Here is a 20,641-nt window from a genome sequence, read left to right on the forward strand (position 1 = left end):
GAACATCCCCAAAAATTACTTGGAAAAATGCTTTTCTTTGAAAAAATAAGAAATGACTCCTATAAAGCAAAACAAAATTAATTTTCAAATAATGATTACTAATGAAATACAAATACAAATCAAAAGAAAAATGAACACTTTAATCTATTTAGTAGCTAAAACCCTAATAAAATACTGAACAAATGCATTTATACACTTAATAAACAATATCATTGCTTTTCACCAAACAGCTAACCCAGGAAGTTTCTTGCCAAAGGCTCGAGCAAAGAAACTATCAATGGTATGATACAGATGAGGATAAACTCCACTCAAGCTATGATTCTCATCTGGATAACTCTGAAAATTCACTTAACTTAAACAAACCCTCATCTTGCATCTTACACTTACTTACCTGTTGCCAAAAAGCGATATCGGCATGCTCCAACGCTTTCAGCAACACCAAAGCCTGTTGATAATGCACGTTATCGTCAGCATTACCATGAATGATGTAGTAAAGTTTTCCTCTTAAACTTCTCACATGTCTGGTTATATCTGTATTGTTATAACCCCCCAGATTGTCCTCTTCGGTCGGCAGACCCATGAATCTCTCGGAGTAAATTGTATCTTTATTAATAATAAAAATGTTTATAAACGAAAGTTAATCAACAATAAACAATTGTTTACCATAATAAATGAAGCTAGTTACTGGAGCGACAGCCAAAGCGAATTTAAAGACGTTTTCAGTGTCTTTGACTAAGGCCCAAGTGGAGGCGAACCCTCCGTAACTCCAACCCCAGATTCCGGTTTTATTTTTGTCGATGTACGTGTAAGTTTCTTGAAGGTATCTTAAAAAATAAAATATAATTATATGGTTTTTTATGGGATTACCACTAAAGTTAATAAATACACACAGAAAATGGAGATTTTGTCAATTTTTTGGCATAAAAACCCATCTGAGACTCAAGATTCCTTAACGATCGTAATGAAATCATGTTTCTTTTCTCTAGTTAATTTACTTGTGTAAGAAAATCATTATTTGCAGAGCATCCCTGAGTAGTAAAAGTGAAAAAGTGAACTTTTCACCCCCTTTTGAGCACATAAACCGATCTGAATCCCATGAATCTTTGACGATCGCTATGAAATTACTTTTCCCGTTTATAAAGTTCATTAATAAGTAAAAAAAGTTCAATTTCATAATGATCCAGAATGATCCTGAGAAGTGAGATGCGGTAGAAAGTGAAAAATTGGACTTTTTACCCCCTTTTGAGCATATAAACCGATCTGAGTCCCATGAATCTTTGACGATCGCTATAAAATTATTTCTCCTGTTTATAAAGTTCATCATTAAGTGAAAAAAGTTCAATTTCATAATGATCCAGGATGATCCTGAGAGGTGAGATGCGGTAGAAAATGAAAAAGGGGACTTTTAACCCCCTTTTGAGCATATAAACCGATCTGAGTCCCATGAATCCTTCACGATCGCTATGGAATTACTTCTCCCGTTTATAAAGTTCATCAATAAGTGAAAAAAGTTTAATTTCATAATGATCCAGGATGTTCCTGAGAGGTGAGATGCGGTAGAAAGTGAAAAAGTGGACTTTTAACCCCCTTTTGAGCACATAAACCGATCCGAATCCCATGAATCTTTGACGATCGCTATGGAATTATTTCTCTCGTTTATAAAGTTCATTAATAAGTAAAAAAAGTTCAATTTCATAATGATCCAGGATGATCCTGAGAGGTGAGATGCGGTAGAAAGTGAACAAGTGGACTTTTAACCCCCTTTTGAGCATATAAACCGATCTGAGTCCCATGAATCTTTGACGATCGCTATAAAATTATTTCTCCTGTTTATAAAGTTCATCATTAAGTGAAAAAAGTTCAATTTCATAATGATCCAGGATGATCCTGAGAGGTGAGATGCGGTAGAAAATGAAAAAGGGGACTTTTAACCCCCTTTTGAGCATATAAACCGATCTGAGTCCCATGAATCTTTGACGATCGCTATGGAATTACTTCTCCCGTTTATAAAGTTCATCAATACGTAAGAAAAGTTCAATTTCATAATGATCCAGGATGTTCCTGAATGATGAGATGCGGTAGAAAGTGAAAAAGAGGACTTTTAACCCACTTTTGAGCATATAAACCGATCTGAGTCCCATGAATCTTTGACGATCGCTATGGAATTACTTCTCCCGTTTATAAAGTTCATAAATAAATAAAAAAAGTTCAATTTCATAATGATCCAGAATGATCCTGAGAGGTGAGATGCGGTAGAAAGTGAAAAAGTGGACTTTTTACCCCCTTTTGAGTATATAAACCGATCTGAGTCCCATGAATCTTTGACGATCGCTATGAAATTATTTCTCTCATCTATAAAGTTCATCAGTACGTAAGAAAAGTTCAATTTCATAATGATCCACAATGATCCTGAGAGGTGAGATGCGGTAGAAAGTGAAAAAGTGGACTTTTAACCCATTTTTGAGCATATAAACCGATCTGAGTCCCATGAATCCTTCACGATCGCTATGGAATTACTTCTCCCGTTTATAAAGTTCATAAATAAATAAAAAAAGTTCAATTTCATAATGATCCAGAATGATCCTGAGAGGTGAGATGCGGTAGAAAGTGAAAAAGTGGACTTTTAACCCACTTTTGAGCATATAAACCGATCTGAGTCCCATGAATCTTTGACGATCGCTATGGAATTATTTCTCTCGTTTGTAAAGTTCATCAATACGTAAGAAAAGTTCAATTTCATTATGATCCAGGATGTTCCTGAGAGGTGAGATGCGGTAGAAAGTGAAAAAGTGGACTTTTAAGCCCCTTTTGAGCATATAAACTGATCTGAGTCCCATGAATCTTTGACGATCGCTATGGAATTATTTCTCTCGTTTATAAAGTTCATCAATACGTAATAAAAGTTTAATTTCATAATGATCCAAAATGATCCTGAGAGGTGAGATGCGGTAGAAAGTGAAAAGGTCGACTTTTAACCCACTTTTGAGCATATAAACCGATCTGACTCCCATGAATCTTTGACGATCGCTATAAAATTACTTTTCCCGTTTATGAAATTCATCAATACATAAGAAAAGTTCAATTTCATAATGATCCACAATGATCCTGAGAGGTGAGATGCGGTAGAAAGTGAAAAAGTGGACTTTTAACTCCCTTTTGAGCATATAAACCGATTTGAGTCCCATGAATCTTTGACGATCGCTATGAAATTACTTCTCCCGTTTATAAAGTTTATCAATACGTAAGAAAAGTTCAATTTCATAATGATCCAGAATGATCCTGAGAGGTGAGATGCGGTAGAAAGTGAAAAAGTGGACTTTTTAACCCACTTTTGAGCATATAAACCGATCTGACTCCCATGAATCTTTGACGATCGCTATAAAATTACTTTTCCCGTTTATGAAATTCATCAATACATAAGAAAAGTTCAATTTCATAATGATCCACAATGATCCTGAGAGGTGAGATGCGGTAGAAAGTGAAAAAGTGGACTTTTAACTCCCTTTTGAGTATATAAATCGATCTGACTCCCATGAATCTTTGACGATTGCTAAGAAATTATCTCTCTTGAAATTTGTTAAAAAAAAATTGAAACGGATGATTATAGCTTTAGTAAGGAGATCATGTGCAGAAAACTGACATTAATTACTTTTTGAATTTGAATCTAAAAACGGAAGAAATGGACAGAAGCTTCTAAGGAATACGTTTGTAAGGCTTCAAGAGCATTTGCAATTTAATTTAAAATCAATGCATTCATTCGTATTAGTCTAGTTTACTGACAAAATCGTTTTAGTTATAGCTATACTGAACTGATAATTTGAAGAAAAGAAGACCACAATCCAAGCCATAGCTGAGAAGTAAAATGGGTATGAAATAAAAAAAAAAATTTTTCACATCTGACACCCAATTATTTTTGACGAATGCAATAAAATCATGCTCCTCGTCTATAGTTGATCCAGTTACCATTTCCACACGATCCAAGCCATAACTGAGGATTGAAATACGATAGAAGCTGAAAAAAATGCCTTTCCAAAAGATGTTACTTACTTAGTGACCGCGATCTGATCCTCAATCTCCACAGTACCCATTTTCCTATAGATTTGGAACATTTTATTAAATCCATCTTTACCGCTGCCCCTACCATCAATGTAAATGTAAATGTAATTACGGTTGGTTACGAAATAGTTGCTCACCCCCGAAGAATAAGCATCAGAAATTTGATTGGTGCCAGGACCAGCATAACTAAAAAAAATAATAGATACATTCATCATGTTCGTTTACATTAAACCACTGTAAGGATCCCAATAGCACATTAATTATTGTAGTTAACTGACTTACACATGTACAATGGCAGGATACACGTTACTCTCATTCAAATTTGGCGGTAAAAGCATGCGCACTCTCGCCTCAAAGTTGCTCTCCAGTTTAACCTTAAGGTCTTTGATCGTCGGCCGGAGTTTTTTGCCAAGGTCTTCTCTGAGCCAAGCGTTATTAGTCCATAAATAAAAGTCTGTTTCCTAAGATTATATTGAAAAAATAAGAGCATTAAAGAGATTTTTTAGGCTAAAACTTACGTCAGTCAAGCTCTGCACCACCACGTAATACGGATTCGGTCCGGTGCAGGTTTTAATAAAATGCGAAAAGTTTTTATTGAAAGATGCCGAGGTGCGTTTGCAAGTTTCATTATCCACCTTCCAATTGCACGTGAGGCATCTGTCTTCGGTCGTTTCTGTGTTCACCACGGAGATGTGGAGTTGCGAGGGGGTGTCGTTTAGCGTCGATGCATAGTAACTGAAAACGATTTTCTTTTGGAAATGGTTGGGTGAGGCGTACATTCGATTTTTAAGTGACTTTATTTATTTGAGTGAAAATCGTGTTCGCGACCAAATGATCAAGGGAGTATGAAAATGCATTGAAAACAAACATGAAATCGTTTGTTTTCATTGTGAAAAATAGGAGCTGTTAAAAGTGGGTTTCAATACCTTGAAAAGCCTGAATATTAATGAAATCATGCACTCTCTGAAAGAAATAATTCCTAAAAAATGAACCCTTTGCTTTTGTGCATACGGATGGTTTATGTGGGGTATTTATTTTATGCGAAGATTTATCGAGGAAAGGGCTAAAAGGGTTATTTGTTTATGTTGAAGATTTTTTTTAAGTGCCAATAACTCTTTAATTACAGTTCACAGGAATTTTTTTTTTAATTATCTTTTTGATATTTCTCCTGATGAGAGACACAAATCTACAGCAATTTTCCATGAAAAACAAGCATGATAATTAGAAGAATTTATTCACTAAATGTATTTTTCAATGATCAAATCACTTTGATCACTACTGATTTAAGAAATATTGGCTATATTTAGCAGTGGTGTCTAAGAGCAATGAAGATGATATTATTCAAAATCCAATATTAAAAAAAAAATTTAATGCTTTATTTATAAACTGAAAACAAAAACATGATATTAAGATAATTTATTGTAAATGTTGTTTAGACACCAAACGACTTGCATCCGAAAGGAACAGCAACGGTGCTTAAGAACAATGTTTGATCTTAATAGTGAGGACCTACTTAAAAATCTAATGATACTATGTATATAAAATAAAAAGCATGATATAAGAGAGAATATACACTATAAATGTTATTAAGGAATAAAACACCTCTAATCAAAAAGTACAGAAAAAGGGTGATCCGAGATTGTCATTTATGTCAATTTGACTTTCTACCTTTTTACCCCTAAAATTGTTTCTTTTCTAACGTATTCGTACCAATTACAAACTAAAGAAACAATTCCATAGCGATCGTCGGTGATTTCTGGGTATAAGTAGGTCATTTATGTCGATTTAGGGGTTAAAAGTCCATTTTCAACTTTCTACTGTATTTCACTTCTCAATTACATTCTGGATCACTTGCAAATGATACTTTTATGACACATTTGAGCTAAATACAGACGACTTACATAATTCCATAGCGATCATCGATGATTTCTGGCTTTGAGAGCGTCATTTATGCCTATCTAAGAAACATGTCTATTTTTTGACATTCTATCGCATTTCATTTTCAAGTTACATTTTGAATCGCCTGGAAATGACTCTTTTCTGACGTATTTGGACCAATTACAGACGAGAGATACAATTTCATACCAATCGACGATGATTTCTGGATATGAAGGAGTCATTTATGTCGATTAAGTGCTCAGAAGTCCATTTTTCAACTTTCTACTGTATACCACTTCTCAATTTCATTCTGAATCACCTGCCAATGATACTTTTATGACGTATTTGAACTAAATACAGACAACATACACAATTCCATAGTGATCATCGATGATTTATGGATCTGAGAGCGTCATTTATGCCTCTCTAAGAAACATGTCTATTTTTTGAAATTCTATCGCATTTCATTTTCAAGTTACCTACCAAATTGCCTGGAAATGATACTTTTCTTTTACGTATTTGGACTAATTACTGACCAGAGACATAATTTTACAGTGATCGTTAATGATTTCTAAATCTAAGAGGGTCAATTAAGTCATTGTCCTGGTATATGCACTAATGTTCCAGGCCCTTATAGTCATTTTTTAGCTTCTTTTTACATGCAGATCATACTTATCATATCAGATTTAACTTAAATGCCCGGAATAAGAGATAATGCCTGAAAGAATTTTAGGATCTCTTATTCCAGGCATTTTAATAAATTTTATGAGCTCAAAAAAATCACCCTTAGGTACATACTTCTTGGTCATTGGGCAATCTTAAGAGCCTAGAATAAGCCTTTATTTAACCTTAAGTAATTTTTTATACGTTCCAGGCATTTAAAGTTGCTTTTCCTATGCATGACAGGCATTTAGAGTAATTTTGCGTGACTTCCAGGCATTTTTTTTCCCCGTCCAGGAATACTCAGTCCCTTTTTGCAGGTGTCAGGTATCCAGAAACACTTTTTATACAGGGTGTTTCAGAACTATGGGAACAAACTTCTAGGGGTTGTTCACTGCAACAGTAGAATCCATTTGAGTAGAGGAACCCATGTCCGGAAATGTGTCACTACGCCACTACGGCCCTAAGACGCGTTTAAATTTAGAAAAAATATTAATTACCTAAACAGGATCTGATGCATTTATTTTTACCTTTTGTATATGATACCATCACAACAATAATTGTTCAAAATGTTTTCCTCCAACCTCAATACACCGATTTAAAAGCCGCACATGATTTCGGCGGACTACACTAAAAATTTGATCCTCGTTTTGAATGATTTCAAATGCTGCTGTTATTCGTCCTATTAAGCCTATAGCTTAACAGGAAAAAATCGAGCGACGTTAAATCGGGTGACCTAGGAGGCCAAGAAACTGCTCCACGTCTGGCAATCCAACGGTGTCCAAACCGCTGAGCCAAATACTCGCGTACTTGTACAGCAAAGTGAGCCGGCGCTCTATCATGCTGAAACCACATTTGCTGTATAACGTTTAGTGGAACATTTTCAAGGAGTTCTGGGAGAACTTCCTCCAATAAACGCAGATAAATAGGTCCTGTTAACCGTTCCGGTAGAAGGTATGGCCCAATTAAATAATCATTTTCATCGGCAAATCGCTGAAGCACCTCTTCTTCAAATTCGACCGTTCTTACGGTTCGAGCAACACCAGTATCATGCATCTTGGTCTTAAACATGCCTGTCCAGCCTGTCTCAGTGAGCCGCCGATGAACCGCAATAAACTTTTTGTATCCAGGATGCTGTCGTTCGGGATAACGGTCATGATACAACCGCGATGCTGCTGGTGCATTGCAGTTTGTTGCTTCGCATGCTAAATGCATATCCGCCAATTCTAGATTGGTAAAGTTTTCCATTAGCAATAAATGTTTAAAAATTGTAAGCTATAAAATTTTTAAACGTGACATTGAGAATTGTCATTGATAAGCGTTGATTTTTAACAATTGCTGTTATGGTATCATGTAGAAAAGGTAAAAATAAATGCAGCAGATCCTATTTAGGTAATTAAGGTTTTTTATAAATTTTAACGCGTCGTAGGGCCGTAGTGGCATAGTGACGGATTTCCGGACATGGGTTCCTATACTCAAATGGATTCTTCTGTTACTCTGAACAACCCCCAGAAGTTTGATCCCACAGTTCTGAAATATCCTGTATATTCCAGGCGCGACAAGGCGTTTAACTTTTCGACTTGCGATTTACAAGTAAAAAGTCGATATTTTTTTCTTTCCACCGCATTTCATTTTGCCGTTATACTGTGACGTATTTGGACCAAGTATTGACAAACGACAGACAATTAAGGCAGTTGCAATAATTTTTGTAAATACTGCAGTAAGTCATTTATAAATTATTTTAAAATCACTATTTGTACTCCAAGCGTCTTAAATAATTTGTGATTTTATTTCCACATAGATACAATATATTTCCTTTATTTTCCATGAAATCAAAAAAAAATAGTAGATACTTTAATTGCCGCGAAGAGACAATAATTCCATTTATTTTCACACAATATATTTAATTTTTCTATCTGCTTGAATTATTTTCCAGTCATTTTTTATTCCAGTATTAATTAATTAATTTCTGTCCTATAGACTAATTTTTAATTATCTTACAGGAAGTCAAAATTGAATATAGAATAATTAAATAACTACTTCAACTGCCTGAAATAAATCTTAAAGAAGGTTATAAAGGGTGTTCCAATAGTTTAAGTTCCAAAGTTTAGAAAATGTTTATTTGCTACTATTATTATCTCAAACTTTGTTTATGTTATTCGGTTTCTGTTTCATTATGAAATTCGGGACAATTATAACGCACTTAACGACAACGCCGTACTTTTTGTAATAAAACTAATACATTATTAGTGATGACGGTCATTTTCACTTGAACGGTAGAAAAAAAATTGTGGAATTTCGACTAATGAAAATCTACGAAAAGCCAATGCATGCTCAACGTGTCACAGTTTGGTGCAGTTTTTTTTTAACGCTTATTGATGGTTTTCTATGAAATGAGATAATGGACTTGCGTTTAGAAAATATGTGGTTCCAACAGGATGGTGCGACCTTAATATATAGAGGTCATATATAGGAAGAAGAAAAAAATACCTTATGTATGGGCGTTGGGTAGGTAAGAGATTGGTTATGTACCCGGAAACTCACGATAAATATGAAAAAAAAATCACTCTATTCCCATCCTCCTTTAATTTTCAGACTGGGATAGGGATATATAAATGAGAATTCAACTTTTTTCTTTATTTTTTATATCATGGTCTCATTTATTAATAGTGTCTGTATCGTCTGGAAATAGTGTTTTTCGGGTTTAATTGGTTTAATGAGACCAGAAAAATATCGCTTTTATTCCATTCTCTTCTAATTTTCAGAGATAATGATATATAAATGAGAATTCAACTTTTCACGCTATTTTCTATATCATGCTTAAATTTTATTAATAGTGTCTGAATTATCTGGAAATAATGTTTTTTCAGATTTAATTCAGATCGTTTGATTTAGACAAAAAAGTCCCAAACCTCATTAAAGTATGTCTTAAGAAACAATACCTACACTAAATTATTGATTTTATCCCATCCATAAATAGTCGTAACCTCTCTATTACCATACGTCAGTCTCTTCTGATTATGTCCGAAAACATCCGTCAAGACCAGATGGTTAAATTGATCGGTTTCATAAGATTGCGGTAGAATTTCCAGTCTTTTGGTGGCATCTTCGTTGTATTTCGGGATGTGCGGTGTAAGCCAACCTCCCGGTTGTGAGTAGGATACTTCCTAAAAATAAACCCATCTTATTAATTCATTTATTTGGGATAAGCGTTTCTATTTAATGACATTCATTTTATGGTTCTCTTGCCCTAAAGAAATCAATAAAAAAAACGCTCATCCTTTCATGAGGGGCCTACCTCAACACAATTTCCATCTAAATTACACTTGATTATCACAGATTCGTTTTGCACCCTGTTAGTAGAAATCATGACAATGTCAGAATCGGAAATCCATGTTACATCATATAAAATATAATCGTTATTTTCCTCAGTCCATTTGATTTTATCAATAAGATTAAACTTGGTGGTTCTATTAGTCTCTATATCGTACACGAAAGTTTCCACAACAGTATTGTTTGTGCCCACCTAAAACAACAATAAATTAAACCCCAAATTAATTATTTTTTAAATCATCTACCTTAGGGTATTTTATAGATGCTGTCGTGGGATACTGATCGTCCAAACTGCCAGGGGTACCATATAAAAAATAGTTAAATTCCTCCACTTTTGTGTCATTAAATTTGGCATAAACGAGTTTTTTACCGTCAGGTGAAAACCATATGGCTGACCCACTGCCCATCACTTCCTCTGCAAGTAAAAAAATTATTATTTGGGTTCTATAAGTAACTCAAATATTACCTTCGTATACCCAATCGGGAACACCATTGTAAATCACCCCTTCTACTCCATCAGAAGTAATCTGGATAACGTCCGAGGTATTTGAAAAACTTGATAAGTAGTATATGTTGTTGTTGTATACGTAAACGAAACTGTGTCCTATTGGGTCAAATTTTGCTAGTTGCACGGGCTTTTTGTCGTTTATGTCATAGTACTCCCTTGAAATCAACATAAAAAAATAATAATTTACAGTCAGAAATTTTAATTTAGTTTTCTTACTCTTTAGTAATATCGTAGATGGCATATACAGCTGTCTGTGAGTGCCTAAATACCTAAAATACAAATTTTATTTTCCAAATCTTCTTGAGCAACTTACTTACCGAAGAAACTTGGTATCTCAGCGCAAGATAACTTTGGTCGGGGGAGACGGACATTGCCGCAGAAGGATACGGATCCTAAAATGTTTATTGATTTATAGTAATTTTTTCAAATGAATCATAATTAAAATTACCAAAATCGATCCATTAAGGAAGGGTGTGGACTCCTTGGTGGTTACGCTAAATTGGTAGAAGTCACCGTGGTGTTTGTAGATAAAGGTGTTTTCTGGATAAAGATGCGATTATATTTTCGAGTCCATTTTTTTGTAATTTTAACTTTATTCTTACAATACTATAAAAAGTTAACCAAACAAAAAAATTAAATAAAACGTTTCTCGATGACCGGTTCTCCACCATTGCCTCGACCTTTGCGAAAGAAGTTCAAGAGCTGCACAAGTGCATTGGCACATCTAACCTTGTGTTTATTAAAATTGCCGTAATGTTTTGATGTTAAAAAAAATGAAGGATATAATGGGGTTTTGTTGTTTAATATCGAACCTTGGCTCACTAATAATCAAAAGTAACGTTATTTCGTATTTTTTAGATGTATCGAAATAATTAAAGTTTTTTTTGGATCCAAAAATTGTGCAAAAATTGATGTTTTTCAATTGTGGAGAGAAATATTACACTGTAAGACAGTTCAGGCAAGTGTGGGTTTTAAAATTACATGTGGTAGACTCAGACCAAAAAAAAAGGGAAAAAATTACAGTAAATTAATATTATTTGCCTATAGAAAGAAATACTACGTAAGAAAAAATAATTTCTAAGGCCGCTTTGACCGATTTTTAGGCGCTATGTCCATTTATAGTAAGAAAAACTATATTTTCACAAAAACACCACATTATTATAGCATTTGATAAAATTCATGGAAATTACAGCACTGGATGGTGTTATGGAATTCAAAAGAAGGAAGTGTTTCTTAAGCACACCAGAAAAACATATGCCTGGAATAAAACAATTTTTTCTTAAAGTCTCTTGTTTAGGCATCCAGGAATACTTTGCCTGGAAAGGAAACTTTAATGTTCGTCAGGTATTTAAAGCTATTTATTGTAATTTTTTACTTTCGCTTAAACATCTAAAAAAACTAATAAAAAGAACATTTGCCTGGAAAGAAAAGCATTGATGAAAAATGAGAAAAGGAAAGCCTGGAAAGAAATGCAAGATTTATTTGTAGGCATATTCAAGAAACACTAAGACGCCATTTGTCTGGACGAAAAATCATAATTTTTTCCAGGCATATAAGGGTATTTTTCAACTGTTTCTTGAGAATACAAAAAAAAAATAAAAAAGAACATGGGTCTGGAAAAAATGAACATTTTTTCAAGGCATTTGGAGTCGTTTTTAGAAATTAAATTTTATAAGCATCCAAGAAAACCGAGAAAACACGTTTGTCTGGATAGAAAATTTTAATTTTTTTCCAGGCATTTAGAGGCATTTTTTAAAATATTTAAATTTTTTTATATAAGAAAGACTAAAAAAAGACATTGCCTGAAAAAAAATTATATTTTTTCAGGCATTCGATAATTTTTTTAAATTTTTTTAAATATTCTAGAAAAACTTTTCGAAAAAAATGCCAATTTTCTCTTGTGGCATATAAGAAAAACTGAAAAAAGCACATTTGCCTGGACTGAACTCTTTTTCCAGGCCATTTAAAGCAATTTTGCAAAACTTCTTTTTGTTTTTGCTTAAACATCCAACAAAAATTGTAATAAAAGAACAGTTTTCCAGAAACAAAATCCTTGAAAAGAAATTTGCTAGTTTATGTTTAGGCATATCCAAGAAATATTAATATCCCATTTATCTGGATAGAAAATCCCAATTTATTCCAGACATATAAGGCAATTTTTTAATTTCTCCTTAATAAGCATCCATGGAAAATTTTAAAATGAACATTTGCCTACGAAGAATAATAATTTTTTCCAGGCATTTACAGCCATTCTTAAAATATTTCACTTTCTTCTTAAGCATATAAGAAAACTTTTAAAATTAATTTACTTCAAAGGAAAACCCTAATTTTTTCCAAATATAAATTTTTCCCTGAAAAATCAATTTTCCAGGCAGTTTTTAGCAATATTTTATTTTTTTTTAATTATAAATACCTTGTTTCTCGTTTCATTCTAAGCATCTAACAAAATTGGGACAAATGTGTGCCTGGAAGAAAATTCCTATTTTTTTCCAGGCATTTTGGAAGAAAGACTTAAAAAAAAAAGAAATTGTTTATAAAACAAAATTTAGAACCATTTGTAAATTGGAATTTCTCGAAACTTATAAAGTATCCTAGAAAAACTTTCAAAAAATTACCTGGAAAGAAAAGCCTTAATTGTTTTTTCCTATATTAGTGTATAAGAAAAACTGAAAAAAAGACATTGCCTGGAACGAAAAACTTGATCTTTTATAGACATTTAGAGCAATTTTTCGAAATTTATTGTTTTTTTTTATAGGCATCAAAGAAATTATTTAACATCCAAGAAAAAATTTAAATAAATATTTTACCTATAAAGAAAAGTTTCATTTTTTCCAGACATTTAAAGTTAATATTTTAGTTTTTTCAGAGGCATCCAAAAAAAATTGAAAAATTAATAAATTAAGGATAAACGATTTTTTTTCCTTTGGCATTTTTTAATTTTCTTCCCAAATATATAAGAAAAACTGATATATTTACCTGTAAAGCAAAACCTGATTTTTTTTAGGCATGTGAGATCATTTTTTTCAGTTCTTTCGTTAGCATCCAAGAAAAAAAATTAAAAAAGCAACATTTGCCTGGAAAAAGAAATTGTCCTTTTTTCAGATATTTAAATCCATAGAAAACCGAGAAAAAACATTTGCCTGGAAGGAAAACTCTAATTCATCCAGGCATTTTGGGGCCTTTTTTTAGTTTCCTATTAAACAACCCAACGTCTGAAAAGAAAATTTGAATAAAAAATTTAATTTTCTAAAGTACTTGGAGCTAATTTTCGATATTCCATTGCCAAAAGCTATTTTTCCATGTTTTTTTTGCTATTTTCTCAAATATCTGACCGAAAAACCGAAAACGTATTTGCCTGAAAAAATATCTAATAATTTTCAGGAATCTAAAGCTTGCTTCTTAATATTATTCCTAAATATTAAAGAAACCCAAAAAAAAAAAAATTGTGTCCAAACCCCTCACCTGTAATCCAAGTTCCATTCCATGATGAGGCCACAAAATCTCCATAAAAAAACTCGTCGAGAGTAAAGGGAGTCTTTTCTTCCGTTTCTTTAAGCACGGACCTGGCATTGGTTATGCCTAAAAGACCAGCTAGCCAAAGCATCTTCAAAAAAATTAATTATTTATAATTATCAATAAAACATTAAGTCTTTTATAACTTACCAATTTGAGCATCATAATTCGACTAAAAACTGGCCTAGGCACAAACAAAAAAATTAATAAATAACCAATTCACTACCACCGTATCGTACCGTACTTATACGTATGTAAATACATACGTACGATAGCGATAATAATTCAAAACTAAATGAAAACAAATCCGCGGTTCTTGATAAAAGCACCGCTTCGGCAATAAAATTAAATTCCATAATACCCGAAAATAAAAACTGGGGTGTTAAAAGATATCTTTTCGTTTTATTAATGTCGGGTTTATAATTAATTGCATTTGATAACAGGTTTTAATATATATATATTGAGAAAATCAGGTTTAAATAGAATATACAAGGTGGTTCGGTTGCTTTTGTTCCCAGATTTAAGGGTCAAAAGTGTGTTTTTCGACTTTCTACCGCATCTTGCCTTTTAGTAACATCCTGGATCTTCTGGAAAAAATATTTTTCGGACGTGATCAGACCAATTACAGACGAGAGACATCATTTCATTGCGATCGTACATGAATTCTGGATCTCTGAGTGACATTTATACCGATTTAAAGGTCAAAAGTGCGTTTTTTGACTTTCTTCCGCATTTCACCTTTTAGTAACATCCTGGATCTTCTGAAACAATAATTTTTTGAACGTGACTTGACCAAATAAAGACATCAAGTAAATTTAAATGCTGAACAATTTTTTTAATTTTAAAAAACTGCCTGGAATCAATAGAAAATCTTGATTCCTTCATCAATCAACCAATTGCCTGAAAAAAATAAATAAAAAAACCTTTAATTACCTAAAAGTAATTAAACAAATAGTCTCGTTATCAAAATAATTCGTTATATTTGAGAATAATTTTTTTAATAAAAAATAAAACCATTAAAAGCAGTATTTAACATCACAAATTATTACAAGTAAATTTTCCACACTTCAACAACTCTAAACAATTACTCTAGCTTTAGTTTATAAAATATAAAACGCTCATCAGAATAAAACAACATTTTTCTTCTTAATTGAAATGCTAATTCTATGATTATACCTGTTCGTCTCCCGAGCATACTCGTGATAGTTAAAAAAAAACGCGAGAGTTTAACTTGTTTTAATAACTCGATCTTGATCATCATTTTATTGTTCTTTATTTATTTATAGGAATGATATATTTATATTTTGAAAGACTGCAAGGAATTAATAGAGACTATATAGGAACATAAATAATAATTAAATTCCTAATAAATAAAAAAAATCAGAAAATTAAGAATATATGTGTCCGTTTTTGAGGCCAAAAATGGGCATCAAAAATGCCATATCTCGGCTATTAAAAGAGCTACGACCTTGCGGATAGTCTCGTTGGATTCAGAATGACGAAACTAAGACAAAACCGTTGAAATTTTCCCGATAGCTCCCATAGAAGCCGAGATATCGACCTCCAAAGTTTGGGTTTTTTCATTTTTCGGGTATACCCCCCCGTATCGAATTTTTTCACCAAAAATTGATTTTTTTCGAAATCAAACTAAGTATACCAGCGTCTTATTTGGGTCACCTAGATTACGAAAACACCGGGTTATAACAGGATCCGAGCAGAACTAAAGGAATGAGAGCACTTTGAAAATCCTGAAAAAGTCGTTTTCGACGTCCGTTTTTGAGGCCAAAAATGGGCATCAAAAATGCCATATCTCGGCTATCGTAAGAGCTACGACCTTGCGGATGGTCTCGTTGGATTCAGAATGACGAAACTAAGACAAAACCGTTGGAATTTTCCCGATAGCTCCCATAGAAGCCGAGATATCGACCTCCAAAGTTGGGGATTTTTCATTTTTCGGGTATACCCCCCCGTATCGAATTTTTTCACCAAAAATTGATTTTTTTCGAAATCAAACTAAGCATACCAGCGTCTTATTTGGGTCACCTAGATTACGAAAACACCGGGTTATAACAGGATCCGAGCAGAACTAAGGGAATGAGAGCACTTTAAAAATCCTGAAAAAGTCGTTTTCGACGTCCGTTTTTGAGGCCAAAAATGGGCATCAAAAATGCTATATCTCAGCTATCGTAAGAGCTACGACCTTGCGGATGGTCTCGTTGGATTCAGAATGACGAAACTAAGACATAACCGTTGGAATTTTCCCGATAGCTCCCATAGAAGCCGAGATATCGACCTTCAAAGTTCGGGTTTTTTCATTTTTCGGGTATACCCCCCCGTATCGAATTTTTTCACCAAAAATTGATTTTTTTCGAAATCAAACTAAGTATACCAGCGTCTTAATTGGGTCACCTAGATTACGAAAACACCGGGTTATAACAGAATCCGAGCAGAAATAAGGGAATGAGAGCACTTTGAAAATCCTGAAAAAGTCGTTTTCGACGTCCGTTTTTGAGGCCAAAAATGGGCATCAAAAATGCCATATCTCAGCTTCTAGAAGAGCTACGACCTTGCGGATGGTCTCGTTGGATTCAGAATGACGAAACTAAGACATAACCGTTGGAATTTTCCCGATAGCTCCCATAGAAGCCGAGATATCGACCTTCAAAATTCGGGTTTTTTCATTTTTCGGGTATACCCCCCCGTATCGAATTTTTTCACCAAAAATTGATTTTTTTCGAAATCAAACTAAGTATACCAGCGTCTTATTTGGGTCACCTAGATCACGAAAACACCGGGTTATAACAGAATCCGAGCAGAACTAAGGGAATGAGAGCACTTTGAAAATCCTGAAAAAGTCGTTTTCGACGTCCGTTTTTGAGGCCAAAAATGGGCATCAAAAATGCCATATCTCAGCTATTAATTTTATTTGTAATACTTGAGACAAATAAACAAACAGCTCAGTCTCCATTACCTGATATTAAAAGAAAAAATTTGATTCACTGCTTTATAGTGCCTATAATTCACCGAAGATGGACTGAGTCCCCTGGTATGAGACAGGCCAAAGCGCACATAGGGGGGCCCTCTGCCTGTCTCACCAAAAATCTACTATATACGCCTAAAAAGACGCGAAATTCAGCTAGTGACAGGTCTTTTAACCGGTCACTGGCACTTTTTTATTATATTTGTTCCCATTGATCCTATTATTTGAATAATAATCCCTTTAATTACGACATTTAATTAATTGCTTGCATATTTAGGCTTAATTTGTAACATTTACATGATAACCTTTTGGCCCTTCTGCGAGCTTAAGATCATATAATTACTTAATGATAAGTATAACGTATTTATTTAGAATAGCATCAAATCACTACTAGACTCTTAATCATATAATCGTTTAATCCATTAGACATTCTAATTTCCCTAGGACAAATGTCACATCATTAATTTTCAATTAAAAATGACTTTACGATACGAGTCATACTATGAAACAACAAACCAAAACAAACCATAAGGTGATTCACTCTTTGGGTTTTCACTATCTGTTTCCGTTTTACAGGGAACGCGCCTTGAATCTCATTACAATTTGTCCGCTTATCGTTTTGTATGTAAGTACACGTATTTCTTGACTCCAGTACATCGCAATCGTTCATAATGAAAGTGCGTACCGTAATTTCAGTGATATTATTAATAGTGCCGAATGCCATAGGGCAACTGTGCGATAAAAAACGTACCTGCGACCAGTGCGTTCAGGATATCAACTGTTTTTGGTGCTCATCAAACGTATAACGGAATGCAGCGTTCAATAGTCTCAGATTACTGAAATGGTCTTTTTAGGTTACGAACACTCCCCATTGTCGTCCCAGGGCTGAACTGTCTGATTGCAATGTAAACGATATCGAGAATCCACAGCTTGTTTTTAGTGTTGTTGACAGTTTGGATTTGAGTGATGCACAGCAAATTAAGCCGCAGAAGGTGCGGATTAAGCTTAGGAAGAACGAGAGGTTTAGCGTTGATTTTCAGTATAGACAGAGCGCAAATTATCCAATAGGTATGATTTATAACCAAGTTTTTTTTGCTGTATTGTATGTTATGCCAGTTTAGCAAAACAAGCTACTTTCGTTTACCCCACGGGCATTTAAAGTTATTTTTCTGCTTTATTTATGCATTTCATTCCACGTATTTTTTTATACTTATATTCCAGGAATTTGAAAATTATTTTTATTACTGGACTAATTTTGTATGTTCTCAAATATCTCATATAATTTTTGATGTCTTTCTCAGGCACTGTAAGAAAAAAAAACTTATTTTAAATGCGTGTAAGTTATAAAAAATTATTGAAATAGTCTAAAATAGAAATGGACAGAAAAAAGTTTCAAATGTCCGAAGAAAAAATTAAATTAAATTCTACCTACGCTTTCCTAAACGAACAAAATTAATTTTAAATGAACTTAAAACGATTCGAAATGCCCGGGATATAATTAAAAATTTGTGGGTATATTTGGCATCTGCATTCTTAATTCATTTTATTTCAGGCATTTCAGTTTTTTTCAGGTTGTTTTTTTTATTTATTCATTTGATATTTCTAAGGCGTTTTCAGACCCTCTCCTTCCTCCTCACCTTCCAAAAATGTATTTTTATATTTTCCTAAAACTGTATTCTCTACAGAACTAAATACTATACATAGGAGAAAAATTCTAAATTATTATTTATTTGTCTGGAATAAAATGTAATTTTATCTTTCATTACTATGAAGTATGCCTGCGAGACATGGAAAATTATTTTAATTTCCTGGAAAATATAAAAAATTAATCCAAAAGCCTGGACTAAAATAAACCTGTACTTCGGTACCTGGAAAACGTGGAAAGCTATTTGTAACATCAAATCCCTAAAAGAAGTGTAAAAAATTACGATACAAAGCCCTGGAATAAGATGGAAAAACATTTTAAAAAACTATTTCAATGCCTGGAATAAAAAATTACTCCAAAAAATACTAAAACATTGAAAAACATAAAAATTAACTTTAAAGAATGTCCCAAGGACCATGTTTTGATGCACCGACAATATAATACGAGTAACTATTTTTAGGAAATCGGGGTATTTTTGTTATTTCTTTCAGGTAATCGAGGTAACTTTTAATGTATTGCAAGAAATTGAATTACAAAGTGATTATTTATTTTAAAGGCATTATCTATACCTTAAAATTAAAATTGATTGATATAAATTAAAGGTATAATAACTGTCTATTAGAAAATAAAATATAGGGTATTCCATTTAAAAAATCAAAGGTGTTGACAGTACCGAGATAAAAAAAATTGAGTTTGGGGCTTATATTTATTTTATGCCGATAAAGTTGGGTCAAAAAGTACGGAAAATTAATATTTAAAAAAATATTCGAAAGGGTTAAGAGAGGGATTTAGGGAGTACACAACTGTGTGTCTAGGGAGCCAACATTAGAAAAGCACAATTGTCAAACAAAATTTATTACTTTGTATGGAATGAAATAAAACAGTTTTTATCTTTGGTTAAACAAAGAACAACATTACATTTTAGGCAACGCATTCTGGACCGACTTTTGCACCCTTCTAACCTGCATTTAACTGGGTTCTTCATTTCTTCATTCTTTGGCCAGTGTTCAAAACCATCAAAGCCTTTGTCTGCACAGGGCAAACTGGAAGGCATTCTTCTCTTTTTTATTTCATTTCCTTCAACGCTAGTCTCTTCCTCTATATTTTCTTGCCATTCTGTTTCCTCCAATACACGCTTCTTAGTATCGGCAATCAGATATTCCCCAAGATTAAGTCTAAATTCCAAAAGATCCATAATATCTTTGCTTCGAAGGTTTTGACTATAACAATCCCTTCGATACTCCATCCAGCTGTTTACTATTGCTAAGTCGAACAAATGTAGGATAGCTTTAAGAGTCCATTTCCGGGTTCGAAAGAAAGATCGATAGTATTCCATCATTTGGTCGCAAACATCTACACCACGCATGTTTTCGTTGTATGATTTAACAACAGCTGGGCATGCTATGCCTGAACGTTTTTTTTCTGTTTTAATCCATCTTTGCACCTCAGTTTCCGGCTGTCTTCCAAAAGCTGTGGATATCATTAAAAGAGATTTATTATCTTTCCACTTTGTAATGCAAAGTTTATTATCGGTTCTAACAACTTCTTCTGACTCTTCCCTATTCATTAAACTGTCTTTTTTTTAAATCAAACCCTTTCACTCTGTTGGACATAATTGTAGCAGTTGCATCTATATTCAAACTCGTCAATTTGTTCATCAAAGCAATAGTTGAAAAGTATCTGTCAAAATACAGGTCATCATTTGTTCGTCAATAGAAAAAGCTGTCTTTTCTTTTCTTGCGAACCAAATCAATTACCGGCTGTATTCTCCACAATCTATTCTTTTTTTGTTCCTCTTCTGATACGCTAAGATTATCAACGACATGTAAATTTACGCGTATCATGTAAAACCTTTGTCGGGTCGACCCCATCAATTAATGGGAACTTATATTTTCCATTCCAATACATATGTATCCTTGGAAGATGAATACATCCCATCAATGCATTCATTCCGAAAAATTTTTTATTTCTTGAGAGGTAAAGTTGTTTTCTTTCGCATTTTGTTGCAACAAATACTGGGAAGTGAAATTTGCGGCTAACTTAGAAAAATCATCTTGCAAATATTTAG

General features: G+C 33.3%; 2 protein-coding genes across 4 annotated transcripts in view; one reads left to right on the forward strand and one right to left on the reverse strand.

Annotated features, from left to right (window-relative positions):
• The window catches only part of LOC126744143 (integrin beta-PS-like), a 32,616-nt gene that overhangs the window by 628 nt on the left and 11,347 nt on the right, over positions 1 to 20,641 (forward strand). The window contains exons 1-2 of one of the 3 annotated variants that reach the window (XM_050451496.1): positions 17,561 to 17,728; positions 17,783 to 17,996. The exons of 1 other annotated variant lie outside the window; for it this stretch is intronic. In XM_050451496.1, coding sequence (XP_050307453.1) covers positions 17,600 to 17,728; positions 17,783 to 17,996 — 343 coding nt within the window. In that variant the 5' untranslated portion in view covers positions 17,561 to 17,599. Of the gene's footprint in view, positions 1 to 17,560; positions 17,729 to 17,782; positions 17,997 to 20,641 lie in introns of those variants that run through there. One more of the 3 variants, XM_050451497.1, reaches the window with a different exon arrangement.
• Positions 120 to 14,252, reverse strand: LOC126744144 (venom dipeptidyl peptidase 4). The gene is made up of 15 exons (XM_050451500.1): positions 14,099 to 14,252; positions 13,898 to 14,039; positions 10,884 to 10,975; positions 10,753 to 10,827; positions 10,652 to 10,704; positions 10,394 to 10,590; positions 10,173 to 10,342; positions 9,893 to 10,120; positions 9,541 to 9,761; positions 4,575 to 4,791; positions 4,339 to 4,517; positions 4,048 to 4,242; positions 664 to 824; positions 392 to 603; positions 120 to 336 (listed from the first exon to the last, which is right to left on the reverse strand). Exons 1-15 carry the CDS (start codon positions 14,111 to 14,113, stop codon positions 220 to 222), a joined length of 2,274 nt encoding a protein of 757 aa, XP_050307457.1. The 5' UTR covers positions 14,114 to 14,252; the 3' UTR covers positions 120 to 219.

Source organism: Anthonomus grandis, chromosome 13 (assembly GCF_022605725.1).
Source record: "Anthonomus grandis grandis chromosome 13, icAntGran1.3, whole genome shotgun sequence".
NCBI lineage: Eukaryota > Metazoa > Arthropoda > Insecta > Coleoptera > Curculionidae > Anthonomus > Anthonomus grandis.

Bases quoted from the DNA above. Each gene is read 5' to 3' on its own strand.
- LOC126744144 (XM_050451500.1), bottom strand. The intron at 10,343-10,393 runs GTAATATTTGAG...TTTTACTTGCAG, and splicing joins TCCCGATTGGGTATACGAAG to AGGAAGTGATGGGCAGTGGG. The intron at 825-4,047 runs GTAAGTAACATC...TTATTTTTTAAG, and splicing joins GATCAGATCGCGGTCACTAA to ATACCTTCAAGAAACTTACA.